At 41.6% G+C, this 17,160-nt stretch overlaps 1 protein-coding gene across 3 annotated transcripts in view; it reads right to left on the bottom strand.

Moving 5' to 3' along the window:
• Window positions 1-17,160, bottom strand: part of SOS2 (SOS Ras/Rho guanine nucleotide exchange factor 2) — a 52,525-nt gene that overhangs the window by 7,648 nt on the left and 27,717 nt on the right. For all 3 annotated transcript variants that reach the window (XM_035327542.1, XM_035327544.1, XM_035327545.1), the window contains 10 exons: window positions 13,769-13,896; window positions 12,745-13,400; window positions 9,421-9,502; window positions 8,629-8,751; window positions 5,032-5,135; window positions 3,593-3,812; window positions 2,535-2,654; window positions 1,640-1,802; window positions 793-910; window positions 99-271 (listed from right to left, as the gene is read on the bottom strand). In XM_035327542.1, coding sequence (XP_035183433.1) covers window positions 99-271; window positions 793-910; window positions 1,640-1,802; window positions 2,535-2,654; window positions 3,593-3,812; window positions 5,032-5,135; window positions 8,629-8,751; window positions 9,421-9,502; window positions 12,745-13,400; window positions 13,769-13,896 — 1,887 coding nt within the window. The remainder of the gene's footprint in view (window positions 1-98; window positions 272-792; window positions 911-1,639; window positions 1,803-2,534; window positions 2,655-3,592; window positions 3,813-5,031; window positions 5,136-8,628; window positions 8,752-9,420; window positions 9,503-12,744; window positions 13,401-13,768; window positions 13,897-17,160) is intronic.

The raw sequence follows: 17,160 nt of genomic DNA, 5'->3' as shown, positions 1-17,160 counted from the left end.
AGATTAGCTCTACTGCTGGCAAAAGGATTGACCATTTTTGGTTGTGTACATTCTTTTCCTTCTCTTACCCCCAGAGGAGATATTTAGTTTTTGATTACCCGAATTTCTGGCTCTATCCGTAAGCAGTAAGGCTGATTTTGATACTGCTGAATTTCTCCTGTGATTTCAGCCACTTTTCTCCTTTTGCTGAAATTAATTAACTCTTTCCCTTGTCTTTTAAGGAAGTCAGGATTCCCTTCTTCTGTCTTCAAAATATTTGTTAAGTATATTCCTGATAGAAAGAGAAATGGATTTTAAAGTTCATTTTCCTTCCAAATCTGATTTCATTCTTTATAATGAATGAATGATAATAAAAAACTCCAAGTACAGGTAGACCATTCCCTTTAACACTCCAGCAGTTTACTAGCTGGTAAGAATGAATTAAGTTTGCATTTTACATAGGAACAATGTATTATTGAAATAAGATGTTTCAACTCCTTAACATGAGATCTGAATTTAGAAAAACGTCTTCAGGTCATTGCCACCATCAGATCACCGATGCAGAAGCAGAGTAAAACGAAGTGAGGTAATATTCATACCAATAATACCAGTAATCTGTATTACTAAATTAGAAAAATATCTTTTATATAGAAGACACTAAGTCTAAAATCATCACAAACCTAGGAAGTCAAAGTAACATGTATTTTTTAGAGCAAAGCACCACCCTGAACTATAAGCAAGATTAACACATCTGCATCAAACCCAATTTAAGAGAGACAACACACAATATTAGCCTATTCTGGTGTTACTTACCAAAGAAAGGCACGCAGGGTGGATTGATTGACTTGAGCTTAGCTAGGTATTTTTTAAAGTGATCTTGACTTAGTTCTACCGCTTCATCCAAAACTCTTTTTTTTCTTTCCTGTAGGGCCTAAGTTGTCAAAGAGAAAAAAAAGAAAAGCTATGCAGATCTCAACAGCATGGTTAGAAAACACAAGGCAATTACCTAGGTTTCTTAACAAAACTTAGAATCTCAAATTAATATTTGAAATAACCTTTTCTGTAAATGGTTTGCGCTTGACTACAGCACCATCAGTTCAGTAATTCTTCCTAGCCTCTCTTCCTGCTATCCATCTAAAGCAGTCAGCAACCATTTGCTTTTGTCTCTTAACAATGTGAATTGTGTCTGAGACTCTCTTGCAAGAGAAGTGCCCGTGAACAACTGAAAACTGAGCTTTAGCTATCCCCTCTCCAGGCCCCTCTATCCCCGTGGTCCTTGTGTAGGTAGGAAATGCTGCTGTTCAAATGTTCCAGTCCAGGGTTTTCAGCCCTGGGACCCTCCCCTTTCATACACACAAAGCACTGGACTGAAGCAACGGGTTCATTTCAGACAAGTTATCAAATGTCCATGGTGTTTCCCCTTTTTGAGCTAAATACAAGTGAGAAAACATCTGCTGAAAAGCTCCACTTCCTGTAACAAATCCTTTGAGACAACCAGTCCATCTCATGTTTTCTTGTAACTTTTAAAATAACTCAGTCTCATAATTAACTTGTTTTCTTCCAAGAAGCAAGTACAATATGGATTTCGCTTATGAAGTTTGTCTGATTCATTTCTGGATTCTGATTATTTTTTTTCTCAAGAGCAATGCCCGAAGCTTACCTCAAATGTGTGATCTAATCTGTACACTGACACGGAGTTCATTGCACTGACTATCTCCAAAACACCATTGAAATTATTCAGATCTTGAAAAACTTGCAGGATTTCTATAATCCTACTCAGCACAGCCACTCGCTCTTCGAAGTTCTCGGTTTCCACTATGCACCTAATCAAAAGACGTAACTTGAGAAGTACTGATAAGCAGAATGGGAAATCTTAGCAAGCTAGCAAATTAATTTAGTAGCTAGCAAAATGCCCAAGTGCAAACTGTATAGTATGTCTAGCGGGCACATTTTGGTGCACCGTCAAAAATCTCAAGTACAGATTTATGTAATCACATCTTATACATGTTCAGGTTGGAAAGCCAAGATGATTTTGGCACATACTCTGAAGTAAAGCAAGACCCAAGTACGATCCAGGGTAACTGGGGTGACTCTCTCACGCTGCAGTAGCTACGATGGTATTTTAAGCTCATGAGGTTAGGTGTACACATACGAACTGCTACACCTTCTGACTGCAGCACGGCCATGTCTTCAGAAGTCCTTAGTGATGTGTCAGGAGAAGGGGGAGAGACTACGTTAAGGGGACAGACACAATAGAACTTTCATAAGAGATGCAGGAAAGTGTCCTGCATTGCCTTCAGTGCCCTTTGATGTACTGTAGAAATAAAAGTAGGGCACGTGTTGAGCATGTGGACAGTACTGGAAAAAATCCAGGTTTTATTTTATTTTTTTGAAGGAGGAAACGTGACTGGCATGGCACGGACCCTAGAATCAAAACCTGAAACTCCTACAATACTCTACTACCATACAAGGCAACAAAATTCAAATAAAAGAAAAATATTTCTCCGTTTCAGGAGTTCATGCCACTACACTAAAATCACCATCCCTGTACTTACTTTTCAAACCAGAGAGTAAGGTTCGTAGTATGACGAATCATTTTCAGTAGATTTGGGGAGTTAATTTCCTTATCTTCTTTAGTCCACACACTACCGACGAGTTCAGAAGGCTGTACTGCCCTGTTATGATAAAGCAAGATGAACAGGATCGTTCAATACAAATAATAACTGTGTTCCGTGTTTGCATGAAAGGATTATTTCTTCCCTTAATCACAACTCGGTATTTCACAAATGAAATCCAAAATAAGAAAAACAGTTACTTAAAATAACTTTTTGATGAGTACGTGGGGATAGAAGAAAATCCATTTTTATCTTAACTGAAATTGGCATTTTTGAATAAGCATTTCCATGTAAGAAAATTACAAAGGAGTAAGTTTAATCTCCTGAAGGCAGAAGAAAAAATCTTAAAGTCAATTAAAATATTTTTTTTAAATAGGAAGCTAAAGTACTTGGAGCAACCTGCTGGAAAGGTGGCCTATTTCCATAGGAAACCTGCTATCACTGAAGCATTAAAGGATGCTTCACCTTTGAGTTTCGTAAGACCTTGAAGAACTTCTACCTGGCAAAACTCAGCTCCCACATCAAGGCTAGCTTTATTTATCATCGGTAACATCAGAGCAAGGGAACAGCAGAGCATTTACGATACCAGACTAAAAAACACTTAAGAACTAGATTAGAGGACTGCGATGTACCAGTCCTGTAAGTTATGTTGCATGCAATGCCTAGGCTTTTGCTATGCATCTATAAAGTGAAGGGGAAGAGACAGTCACGCGTTTTTTATGACGCAATAAACATTTTTATTAATGTAACAAAGTTTGCTTTTAACAAGGAGACTATAAATTGCTATTACCTACTCATCATACTTTCGTTTCCTAACTTACTGTACTTATTCAGTTGTTAGCAGAAGTCTGATATAGAGATGAAAAAAAACATCTTTTCTCTTGGACATTTCAGTAGCAAACAGAAAACCTACTTCCATGAACTCTGTAAATCAAGGGGACATACTTTTGTCTGATTCTCTGAGTTTTCTTGCTCAGATGGAACCAGCAGACCTCTACCTGTACAGGTCGGACTCCAGAAGCGTCAGCTGCCGAGCAATCTCTATGGGGTGCAGTGTCATGAGGTCCAGGGGCTCGCTGTGCCCAACGCGCCAGATGTGCCACTCGATGGGGGGAGGCGGGCTCTCAAAGGTGATGTTGTGACTGATTCCATTTGCCTGAGCTTTCTTTCTTTTGATGATTTTAGCAATTGATTCCACCCACTTCTTCATGGATTTTCCTACAAAACATAAACCATAAAAAGCATGTTAATGTCATCTTAACTTCCTTTTGATAGGTTAATGAAACCAACCAACAAAATACGCACATGCACTCAAAATTTCATTCAAAAATCATTAACAACTAATTAGGCTTGCAGTTCACTTTTTTTTTGTCTTATGGGTTCGTGCACTTGTGTCAGTTTGCAAATACAGACACACCAACAAGTTTTTGGGTGCCCAGTTGCATTTATATGACAGTTTTAACTGACAGCTTTAGTGGGAGAAAAGTGATCACGTATACACTGTATTTTACTGTTTCCCCTAAACTGCAACCATTTTCTTTCTGACTGCTAGCGTCACCTACTTAAAGGAAAATAAGTGAGAAAAGTAAACAAGCTTAAAGTGAAAACTCTGCAATATGCTGTACTAGTGCACAGCGTAACAAAAGATTTAAAAAAATACACCTACACCATCAGTCCAACATTTACAGTACACAACATCGTGGACAAGACAAGAAGCACCTTCAGCAGCTCAAGACAAATAACTTTTACGAGACTAACCCCCAACATGGAATTATTTCTCTCTGGTCAGCAATAGAAGCCTCTGCAAAAGATAAACTACTGGTCTCAGAGTTTGTCTCAGCATGGCATCGCCCCACATATGGTCTGACAGTCTGAAAAGTAAAATCTAGCACTGCCAGGACAACAATGCAAACTGCCATGCCAACACTGCTGGCCCTCCGTCTAGGCTGCCAAAAAAAAATCTGCTAGTTTGTAAAGGCTTGCTCCAGAGGAAGTGATGCCAAACGGAACACGTGTTCTTTCTTAAAAGGATAAGGATTTTCAGCTAGGATTTTAAATTAATGGGAAAAGAATATGGAAAACCTGAGCTCATTAACCAACAGGGAAGGAGTTCTCTACAAATACAAAGCAAAGGAGGAAGGTGAGAGAATTCTGAATTCTCACAAGTCTGTTACAGAGTCAGGCAAGAATGAACACTACTGTCACAAGTAAATACACTGAAGTTAAACAATACCGCAATGCGTGAAGTCATTTTTTGGTAGCTATTTATGTATGATTCAGGCCAAAGATTGCTCATGTAAAGGAGAGTCAAATAACAGCTCCGTTAAAGGCATTAAAATTACTCGTGTAAAGATATTCTCATGCCTAAAACCCATGAGCATTAGAACAGCAGGTAGTATCAAAATGGGGAAGAACAGAGGACGACCAATTACCATACCTCTTACACTTGAAATAAACGTCTCCAGTCTCTCTAGCAGCTCCAGGTCTCTTTCAAAATCGTAAAAATGATGCTCTACCCAGTGGCGAAATACATTCAATATTCTGAGGAAGGAGAGAGAGAAAAATAATTATATTTTGGGTGTGGGTTTGGTTTTTTTTTAGGACTTCCAAGCTCATCCTATATAAACACTAAACAACACAGTTATATAAACGCTGAGTTACAGATTCATGTAACTGAAGACTATCAAAGTGCATACGGACACAGGGGCAGAGCAAAGACTAAGCATGCATCGATGACCACAGAAGTCCCCAGGTATTTTCAACCTGATTTTCCAGACTTAGCACGTACCTAAGTTTTAAAAACAAACAAACAAACAAAGAATGCTAGTGTCAAAGTGTTTTCAGAAGAGGAAAAAAAGTCATCAACAGCAGACCAAACAGGTATCATGAATATAGCTTGTAGATATAATTTTTAAACAAATAAACAAAAACTAATTAGGATTGACCATTTGATTAGAAACAAATTTGTAACTGTTTCTTTCCTACACATAAAATTAAATTTTAGAAGCTTTTGCAAGTGTCCTGCCCTAATTTTTCATCTTTTTATTTACGCTAACAGCACCACAAGATCGAGTGCTTTAAGGATAACACTCAACTGTCTCTTGATTTTTCTCTACTTTCTTAAACAGACCACTAATAAACAAGCCTTTAAGAACTAAACCACCGCAGCTCTTCGGCCTTCTATTCTCTTCAGATGGATCAGAATAAAAAACTGTTTTGCCTCTTCTTCGTGTAAACAAGTTGAACCCGTAACTCAAACCTCTGATTTATTGGGGTGCACCACGTCACCTTACCTGGACGGTGAGCTGCTACCTCCTACATCAACCAGTACAACAGATTTTCCCCGTGGCAGCCCAAAAGCTGGGGTAAGGATGGTGAGGTTAATGGAGAGCCCCCAGTCAAGGGCTCAGAGAGATGGTTGCAGTCAGATTTGGTTACTTCAGCCCCGTTGCCTTTGCAGAAGTGGCTCAGCAATATGCAGAGTGCTGCTGAACTCTTTTTGCAGCTCAGGATATTAAGGTAAAGCAGCGCTAATTGTGGTCCTCCTTTCAGCACCAGGCTACTGCTTGCAGTGGTTCAGCCCTGCAGACTGGGGGCAAGAATGTCTGAGAGGGACAGGGCAGATAATTGGTTTTAATTTGCCAGTCTGCTGTGACTCAAAGTACTGGAGAAGTCGGCTGGTCTAGCTGAGCCAAATGAAGGACGCTCAACATGAACACACGGAGGAGCAACACTGGGAAGAGGAGAACTATTTAAGTTAAAGAATGAAGTTTATCCCATGAAAGAATGGCTACGCAGACCCTTCGGGCTGGAAATTAATGACAGCTTCTAACCATCAAAGGAGCGATGTTTTGGAACGAGTTCCCAATAACAGTAATACAGGATCTTATCTAATCAGTCTTTGCCTTTGAGATATCGTGGTAGGAATACTGAAAAAGCAAGAAAGACTACCTGGTTCTGCTGACTGCACTGCCAGCTGGGCACCTCCTCTTTCTCATAACCTCACATGCATTTAGTCAAGTCAAAGCCATGGCTGCTTCTGTGCACTGCACAGCATGTCTACAGCACATGGAATAAGCGCTGAAGAGGGGGAAGGACTGGGCATCTTCATGTTCTCCACCTTATTTCCCAAATCTCTGATCTCTCTGAAGTAGAGGTCAATGCCGTTAACAAAACTGGAATTTACGAAGTGCTGGGCGTATCAGCATAAAAGAGCAAATTAGGACACTTCTTTTGAACTGTACAGCAGCTAAGAGTTTCAAGCCACCAGAAACCTGTGATGCCTCCTCAATTCAAAGATTAACCAGAAGCCACAGAAGCGTGTGTGTTGAATAGCAGCTTTAAACCACATCTCCCATCAAGCAGGCACTAATCAGGGCACTCAGCTCACCAACCATAGCATGAATTAGTAAAGAGCAGCTGTCATGACACGAGGTATCCTAATCTCTCAAAGAAAGAAACCAGAAACCCAAACCAAACACCCTGCAAACTTTGGAACTAAGCACAGGTTTCAAACAGCTCAAACGTAACATATGAAAGCAACAGTGTGCTGATTTTGGAAATGGATAGCAAGAATCATGGTTACTTGCTGCCCTAAACTGTTCTACAGGGTCCAGTTCATTGGCAAGCCCCTGTCCTGCTCGGCTATGGCATCAGCAGCGCTGCAGGACGATGCATTTGTACCATGCAGAGGGGCACTGGGAGGAGGTCCCCAGGCAACTTCAAGCCTAGCTAGGAGAGGAGGCTATAAAAATAGCACCAGGAGCAACACGGCTATATTCAAACTCGTGAGCCAGTTATGTCACAAAAGCCCATTCTGTGCAAGCTTCTTTGGAGGGGCTCTATAGGCGTTTATGGGGTTGTCTGCAGAAGCAGCAACCAGAAAATAGCAATCTGAAACCAGGGAAAAGTTACGCTGAGAAGTAGCGTGTGAAGACCAAGAAGTGATAGCTCTGGAGACTGGCAGCCCTGCCGAACCCATGGGAACTGATAAACTCAGAACACTCAGAACCTGAGAAAGCTGTCCAAGGACGGGAGCGCGCAGAAGTATCAAGGTTACGCTGGGGTGGTATAACCTGGGCCACATCCAAGAAAGCGGTGGCTCCTGTATATCATCGACAAGAGCTACAGGATTATGTGCACACATACTTGGGTGTTTACTTTGGATCTTTATTTTTTTTAAATGTATATATTTGTACACAAGTATCTGATGAAAGAAGTACTCCCTCGGTGACCTTCCCAAAACCTGTACTGAAGGTCCTGGCACGTCAGTACGATTCTCTAATTAACAGTAAATTGCTGCTGCTCTGAACAGGTAACTATGAATGACTGCGTGGTGAGGGGAAAAAACAGAGGGTACCGTGCCTATGGTTATTTGCCATTAATAGTAACAGCTCGATACTACTAATAGCAGTTTAATGAATAAAAGTTGTTCTAACAAACACTGGCTGTGATCTCTGTCTCCTCCTGACTTGATTCCCTATCAGGGAAACAACTAGCCTCATTCATGCTAGAAATGCTTAATTGTTCCCCAAATTAGCTTGGTCAGCAAGACCTTGAAGATTCACTGTAGCCCGTTGCAGAGTGCAGTACAGACAAGAGCCTCCCTGTGTGCAAATACATCAATAGGCTGGGAAAGGGAGTAAAATACCAGCAGGACTGAAAAAATGGAAACAGAGGAACTATCTTCACAGGGCCTGTTAACAAGGAACCCATTCAACACGCCGTCAGAAACACTTTGAGTTGTACATCTCTCACCCACACCCGCTTTACATAGCAGCCATGCAGCGTTCTTGTGGGTGGCGGAGATCACAGCTGTGAGCAGCAGAGAACCAAAGTAGAGTTGCAGCAACAACAACAGAAGTCAGTATGACTAATCAGAACATGGCTTGGGATATTAGTCTGGCTGCAGACAATGCTAAGTCCCTACTTGACAGCACAGCAGTCTCCTGAAGAGATTACCGTCTCCAGGAATGCAGTGTAATTGCTGAACTGAAATCTGGATTTAAAGGAACAAATTTAAAAGCAAATGAACCTGAGTTGCACCGGCTGGACGTATTCCTTGCGAAATCGCTTAAGGTCTGCGCTGATGGGCTGCTCTCCTTTCTCGATTGCCAGCCTGTCTGCTTCAGTCGGCTCAGGCTCTGGGATTTCAAACCTATGAATACAAGCACCAGAAAACTGATGGCAATTAAGATAAAAGACAAACCCTTTATGTAGGACATGAAGAGCAATTTTATTTAAAGAAATTCAGTGCAGCGAAACTCAAGCACTCATCTGGTATCCAGTCTGCCTGGAATTCCCTCTTCCCCTAGCTATGTGCTGCTAACACGCCCAGCTCTCACCGATAATTCCCTCGTTTTCTGGTCATCACAAGATGTCTAGACTAGGATATAAGGTTTTTAACTACCTGCTAGCTTGATTAAGTGAAGATTAGAAGAGAGCTTAAGAGCAGCTCTATCACAGAGTATTAACATGTTGTTTACAGTGAGTCTGTGCCTTTCAAACAAACTGCTTAGAACACTTCAGGGTACTCAAACATATAAGCAGTCCAAACCACTACCACCCCACAGCTGAGGCACGCCAACTTCTCCAGCTGATAAGGAATTCAGGTGCTAATTTAACAAACTGGAAAAAAGGAAGCTTGCATTAAAAACTGGCATCGCCGTAGCCCTTTTAAGAAGTCACTGTTTTATGCACTTTGTGGCTTTTCCTGTTTGCCAAATGTATGCCAGCCACATGGCACTGAGAACACGAGCAGAGAAGGAGCGGGTAAACGAACACAAAGCCTTTTTCAGCGTCTTCAGAAAGGATAACCACAGCTTACCTTTCAATCAGTAAGCTCAGCAGTTCCTGGGGCTTGCAAAAGGAGCGATACGTGGTAAGGAAAGTGCGTACAAAATTTGGATCTGTAAAGACAGAATAAGAGAACGGTGAAGGTTTTTTAAATCTAATTTCAAAATATCAGGAAAAAAAAAAAAAATACATGCCCACCCAGGGAAAGTTTAAAGTGCAGAAAATACACTGAAATTTGAAGTCAAGCTCCGTGGTTAAGGAAATACCCGAACTGATAGTGCTTGTCAAATTTTCCTTTAGCCCTTTGACACAATTCCACTGTACAAGTATTCAGCTACATTCTCTCAAAAACCATCTCAGTCTTGGCATGTGGAATGGCTTACGCTCACTGCCCAGGCAGCTATTCAATGCTTTCGTAAAGAGAAGGTAAACAAAGTAGAACTAGGCTGTCTGCTATCTTGACATCAAAAACACCTATACCACCCCGACAAAACATTTGTCTTACCTGTTCTTAAAAAATCTCCCCAGCAGAGCCTGCACGCCTCCCCCGGCCACGTCGCTGCAGCACACAACCGCCCTCGGCAGAGCAGCCAGCAGGGAAAGCAGCACGAGCAGCAGAGGCCTTACAAAGCAAATACCTGCAGCACTTCCAGACGGGGCATCTCCAGGAGCCACCACACCTGCCTCCTGCCTTCTCACTGCTGCAGGAGGTGTGTTACCACCGGGTGCAGCTGTCTGCATGCCACGACAATTCTCAGCCCAGTGTCAATCTGCCTTCCCTGGCATTTCAGCTGAGGCCAACGTGTGTTTTCGTCGGCCCGCTGCTAGCTTAGAAGCATACATCTATTGTGATCTTGTTTATCAGAGGTATCAGGTGCACTCTATTTCACACTCCAAGCGTAGTTTTCCATGCTGCAAGAGCACTCCCATCAGTCAAACCCCTCTGCGTCGGGCTGCACAAGCAGGAATATAAATTCAGTGGCCATCTGCTAAAAAACTCCATCAAACTGACCAGCACCACAAAACAGAGTCGAGGAGAAAATCCGGTCCTCTAATACAGCAGCACTCACGTGCTGCAAGCACAAACATCTCTCCTCTTGCTTTACAGTTCCATTTGAAGCCTGGGTAAAAAGTTACAGCCCCCAGAGAGACAACCTTGACTCATCCCCAGAACACAATCCGCCCTGGCCACTGGGGAAGGTGGCACAGCACACAGACACTAGGGAATAAAAGTCCACGGACACTCCTGCCTGAAAAAAATCAACAGTCCACAACAGAACACAAATGAAATGCTTAATTACACTCAGTCCCACCGTTTTCCCTTTAATTTCTTTCAATTTCACTCTTGGGGAGTTTCCTAGATTGGGAATAAGCAGGCTGATGGACAAATCACTGTAGTGTGAGCCTCTAAGGGTCATCACCTGGCCCTAACCCTTCCATGCCTGCAGCAGACCCCGTGTGGCTACCAGTGGCAGCAAGCTGCTAGCCTGTGGCCGCAGCGGCTGCCTGAGCTGCTTGGGAGCAAATGGATGCTGAACTACGGGAAAACCAGGCCCAGAGAAATGCTCATGCAGATGGTCACTAAAAGCACGGATTTGGGGTTGGTGGGTGTTTCTTTTTCTTACTGTTCTGTCAATCATCCTCAATCTGTCAGCACTAAGCGCAGGGAACTTGCAGGAGCAGTCATCAACATGCAGTCAATTAATTTCTCCTGAGAGGCACCCAGAAGATTAAGAGAGACACTTCTTTTAAGCAGGCTTACATTCCCTGCAAAGGCTCAGCGTTTTTAAGGGAGCCTATTTAGGAATGTGCTTGCAAGCTAGAAGTAATGGTGCTCTCGTTCTGTGCTGCTGAGCTTGCACCCTAGTCCTGGACTGGCCTGTTCTGCCTCTATGTCACATCTACAGTCACTCGTCAGGATTATTTCTGGCACTTTTAAAAGGAAATCTGCCTCCTACCACTGAACAGGTGGGCAGCTTCTCTCTGCTCTGCAGACAAGATCTGCAATTCTCTTAGAATGGGGACTGCTACTCTGCTTTCTGACCTGCGTAGGTGCCTTCATATTATTTTTTAGATTCTTTTTATAAATAAACGTTCTCATCACAATGGAAAATACAGGCAGTGTGCTTCTAATAGCGGCTTACAAGCTAAAATCAAGAGATGAACAACTCTGCATCTGCTACCTCCCATGGTATCCCGGTATCAACTGGCAAGTTCTTTCACACGACAGAAGTTCTGCAAACAGCCTGTGCTGGAACAAACCTGCTTCAAACTATCTGAAACGACTGCAAACATACAAAAACCGAACAGCTAAAAACCTACTGTTACATAAATACACAGATAAAGCACCATCAGGATCTGCCAGGAGTCCCTCCGCACGCTGTTAGTTATGGGAATGCCCTTGCGGAGGCAGAGGGACTGGGTCTGTTAGTCTTGGCTCCAAACACTGTTTGGGAAAAAGCACACAGAAGCCCAAGAGGACAATGCTTTCACTGAAGATTCCCAAAGGCAAGGCGGCAAGTACTTGTGCTATAAAACCCTCACAAGTTACACTATCAAATAGCCAGATGCAGTTCATTCCAAAAGAGAGAGATGACCTAACGTGCCACAGAAACCCAGCACGTCTGTGAATCGGCTGATGTGGGATCCACAGACAACACAGCGATGGGTTACTTGCCTGACAAGCTGAATTTCAACGCTGAATTTCAGTGCGTGGCCAATGAGAAATATTGTATCTTCCTTTTCTTTCTTTCTTTAAGATATACAGCTCAAGACAACTTAGCTCTAGTTGTTACAACCGCATGCATGTTTCTAAAGACTCCTATCTAAGACCTCTCAAACATTTTCAGCAGCGTTAGTACTTCACATAAATACAAGTTTTATTTCTAGGGCTTTAAGATAGTGTTTCATAGGAAAGTCTGAAGAATGGATTGGGATTCGCATCCTTTTCTACTGAGGGGGCTTCAGGAAGCGGCAGGCTAAGCTTAACAGAAATAACCACTGACATTTCTCCTCCTCCACACAGCGTGCAACACTGCTGCTTTAGCCACGATGGTCTTGGGAGAAGAATGAAGCAAAGGTTTAACAGAAAGCATTGGTAGCCCCTGTTAGACCATTGACATACTGCAGGGAGCAATGGGGGGCTTGCATGCCCCAAGTTTTCTTATAGCTTTGCCAGCAAAGTCATTTAGTTTAACAAGATATTGGTTATTTCTGCAAACCTCCCTTTATGTTTAACTATATGGAAGGGGAAAAAAGGAAATAAAAAAAAAAAAAAGAAAAAAAGGACTAAGTTAATCACCCACACAAGCACTGTCTTAAAAAAAAAAACACAAAGAGCAAATGTTCAGGGTACCTGCATACATATGGTACGTTAACCTTTCGATTAATTTCACAACCGTTCCTCCTTTGATGATAGGAATTCCATTCCTGCTTTGCAAGTTGTCCTCAAAAACAATGTTATCCTCAGAGTCTTCCACTACAAACCGATACACGCTTGGGCTGGGCAACCTCAGGGGCTGTTCGTTTTCTTCTTGCAGTAACACTGAATCAAGCATCCTATCCAGAGTACTCCGATACTGGAGGGAAATCAGAGCAGCCATCCAATTACTCTTCTCTTCAGCAGACTTGGCAGCAAAGAGTATACTGTTTTCATCTTTAGACACCAGTTCAAAAGCATGTTTATATTCAGATGTGTCATCTTTATCAATAATCTGTATTTTTCTCATGATAATTTTTTCCTTCAGTCTATACTCCGCATTGCTGTAACCGGGCAGCCGTGACTGGCCGTGATTAGTTTTACAGCTGATCATTAAACCATCAAAGAGAAAGATGTGGCGTTCATGTTTGGCTCCTATTTTTGTCAAGGTGCCTTCCATTATGAATTCATTACAGCACTGCCCAATATCTTTGCCTTCCCAGCCATCAATATTTTTCTGGATTTCATTCATTTTCTTGATGGCCAAGTGTTTGCTTCTTATTTGTCGGTTATAGAAGCGACAGACTGGCTCCCTTGAACGAATAAAAGAAAAAGTCACGATGGGCACATTCCATGTTTGCCATCCCAAGAGACCAAAGTAAAATCAACTAAATTAATTGTTTATCATTCTTTCTTTCCCCTAAATGCCCTAATCAAGTTTACTGTTCCAAATAAACTACGTGCACTGTTTTGGCAAGTGAGAGGGTAAGATGTTGACATTATTAATAGCAATGACTGTGAAAGTTTGGGCTGCTATTCCATCTACAATGAAAATGGGCATAAAGACATGCCTTGAAAAGGAAACACTAACTAGAAAAAAAAAAAAAGACAATTCCTTCCAAATAATTTATTTCTTTCTCTGTCTACTTGGGGAAACTAGTGTAGTTTTGTGGATCATTACCCAGGCCGACGTCTTGGGGAGTGTTTGCTGTAAATGCGCTCCATGCTGCACTGGAGGTTCAGAAGAGCAGTGATGGCTTGTTTTAAGCACTCCCGATCCTCTTCATCTTCACTGCATTCCTGCAGTTGCTATAACATAACAAACAGTTTTCTTTCAGATTCGTCTGGTTTATAGGAGGGTAGGAAGGCTGACAAACATTCTTACAGTGTTTTCCACAGCACTCAGTGAAATCAATGACTTCAGGCCAATCAAAGAGTAATTCCTAGTAGCACACTCAAAACTAGCTGCGTGTAACTACAAAACGTTTGTCAGATACTCGGGAACAGTCTGTACATATGCTAAAGCAGAGAACAGGTGGGAGTTTAGAAAGACAACCCTTTTCTTACCGAGTGCCAATACTGTCGGAGACATTTTTTGCTGTTATCTTTTCAACAACGTCCTATTTTACAACGGATAACGATTTTGTTAAACAGTTTGGAGGCTTGAAGCAGTCAAGGATGAAATGCTGTTTTATGTAACCACATGTAATATTCCTTCGTTAAGTCAATCTCAACATTTCAGAGCACTTTTAAAAGACAGAATGACCAAGACTCGCTCTCTTCTTCCTGTTCTGAACTCAACCATCTTCAGCAAATCCGTCTATTTCAAGAAGCACCAACTCTGTCTGGCAAACTCTACCATACCAAATAAAGTCTGAAATTCAAGATTTGCTTCTAACTGCAAAACGTAAACACAGTGAGAATCAGCATGAAGACTAGATCTGTCTTTGCCACTAGGCAGAAACTTCTCGTATTTGGCAATTTAACAAGCTTTCATATCATCTCTGTATACTTAACTGCAGTAGGGGTTGAGAAAAGCCTGTTTACAGAATTCCTCTTTTTGGTTAAGGTCATCACTCCTAAAACACTACTGCCCTGAATAAGAGAGATTTTCCTTTTTAACCCCTTTCATGTTCAAGATTGCATCATTGGTTTTAAAGAAAACTCAGGCAAACCGATTTGCTGGGCAATATCAAGACACTATGCCATGCAGTTCCGGATAAGTCGTGTTTTACCTCCATACTTCAAGAGAAATCTTACTTACAATCACTCAGCATGGCAGAAGCCTTCTTTTCCTTTCCCCACTATGTTCCCTCAGCAAGGATATGTAGCTTCCTCTAAAAGTAATTGAGAGAACAGGATTTGACCAGATTGGTCCACTCTCTTCATGTAATTTAAATCGCTAAAATTTTCATTTTTCACATGCCCGAACAACCTTCATCTTGCATGTCAGAGGAATGAGAGTTTCATGGCCAAAAATTTCTGGGAAGTTCATGAGCTGGGGAACAGTACAGGGAAGGGAAAAAAAGATGTCAGTGTCTGTGGAAACCCCTTTTTTTTTTTTTGCCTTTGTATCTGCCGTAGAAATGCAAAGAACCTAAAAATGGCTTGAAAAGTGCAATATCCTACAAGTGGGACAGGCTATGGAGCCTGGTAAAATCCTCTTCCTCCTCCCGTGTCTTGAGCACAATTTCTGGCATACCCTTTCTAAAGTGAGAGCTTCGGCAGTTCACAGATGTCAAATGGCATACTTTGCTTTTTTTGTTGTTGGTATTGAACAAACAAACCCCCCACTTGTCTAGTAATCGAATCCATTTCTTCATCTTAACAAATAGATTCCTGAAGATCAGGCAGACTACCTGAAGCTCATTCTCTGTAATCACTTGACCAATGTCAGCCTTTCCACATTCCTGTTCTTATCGAGCATCTTTCTCACTAAACGGCAGATTAAGAAAGTGCAACATTTGCTAGACAGAGAAAATATGAAAATCTACAGGAAAAGGGAAAAAAAGGGCCCTGCTATATATTTAAGAATACCAGGCAAATTAAGTGTATTAACTATTCGATTTTTTTATTATACAGAAAACAGAGAGAAAACAGTAATGAAGCGCGCTATTCATTAAAGAAGTCATGCAATGATGATCCTGTAGCATACTGGCCTGTCTGTGTCAGCAATTAGGTAAGAGTGGAAAAGATCAAAAGGCAGAATTTTATACACTTTGGGTTGCCTGATAACTACTTAGTGAGTCACATGCACGAATTAGGGGCAATCTGGTGTCTGACAGTCACATGAGAAGGAAGGCTGTGTTCTCTAGTCAATAAAACAAAGCCATCTGGGACTTAAGCACGGACTTGAACTGCTGATTTTCAGGGTTTTGAAGATTCATCTACCTCGCACCTTGTTCAGGACTTGGATAGATTATGTGACCCCTTGAGTCCTTCTCACTGCATTTACTGAGTAATGCTTCCTGGAACTCCTGTATTGACAGACGTTTATGAAAACATTACTGGAGCTTGAAAGACTGATGAAACACCGAGCGCTCCTCTACACTGCCAGCATTCAGGTTTCTGTCCTCCCAAGCGTCAAGCTTAGTGATTTGAAACACAGAACGCTCTGATAATTAATTAAAGATGTCACAGCCAGAACGCATTTGTTACCTGTTTGCAAGAGCTAGCATTTTTTGATCGCTACCAGGCATTTTTCTTCAAGATATTTCCTCAGTGTGACTTCCTTCAACCTTCACTACAATCACTCGTTGCGAAACAATCCAAGGTAAGGTTTGCCTTCTGTCATGACTTAACAAGCAATCAACGTCATTAAAGAAAAGTGGCAGCAGGGTGTTCAAAGGCTATTTCCTGGAGTATTTCTGGAGAACAGAGACCTCTCTGCTGCTGCTACCCAAGAGCAGACAAACCAGAGGAATTCAATATGGAAAGGACTGTGAAAGGACTCTGGTGCAAATTTTGCATGAAACGGCTGCACATACAGGCTTTTGCAAAGGGGAAAGTTGTTCTACTTGAAAGAATTTTCAAGCTTTTCAAACTTTAATTTCATCCATTTTAGTTTTCCTGTTTTGCAAAAGAGCAAGCATCAGGGCCTGCACTTCTGTAAACCATTCATTACTTTATTTACCTCCCAGTTCAGTAGCTTTGGGGTTTGTAATCATAGAATCATAGGTTCATAAAATCATTTTTAGGTTGTTTTTTTTGAGGCTGTTGCTCCTAAAGAAAGTTACTGAACTTAGCTCTTCTCTCTGCTGAAGCCATGAAAATATTCTATACGAGTATTCTGTTCCTTTTCTGCTTCCATTTTTGCCAGTTCTTTTTCAGCCAAGGTTCCTAGAGCCAAATACAATGGCATCAGAGAAGCAGTCACCCATAGAATCATAGAATCATAGAATATCCTGAGTTGGAAGGGACCCTTAAGGATCATCAAGTCCAACTCTTGACACCGCACAGGTCTACCCAAAAGTTCAGACCATACTTTATAACTTACTAATATTGCTGAATAAATGCCTTCTCTATCCCTAAAACACTCTGCTTTTTAAGAATCACTGCTGTAGATTTAGGATG

Source organism: Oxyura jamaicensis, chromosome 5, assembly GCF_011077185.1.
Source record: "Oxyura jamaicensis isolate SHBP4307 breed ruddy duck chromosome 5, BPBGC_Ojam_1.0, whole genome shotgun sequence".
Lineage (NCBI taxonomy): Eukaryota > Metazoa > Chordata > Aves > Anseriformes > Anatidae > Oxyura > Oxyura jamaicensis.
This window is presented reverse-complemented; position numbering and strand designations above follow the sequence as displayed.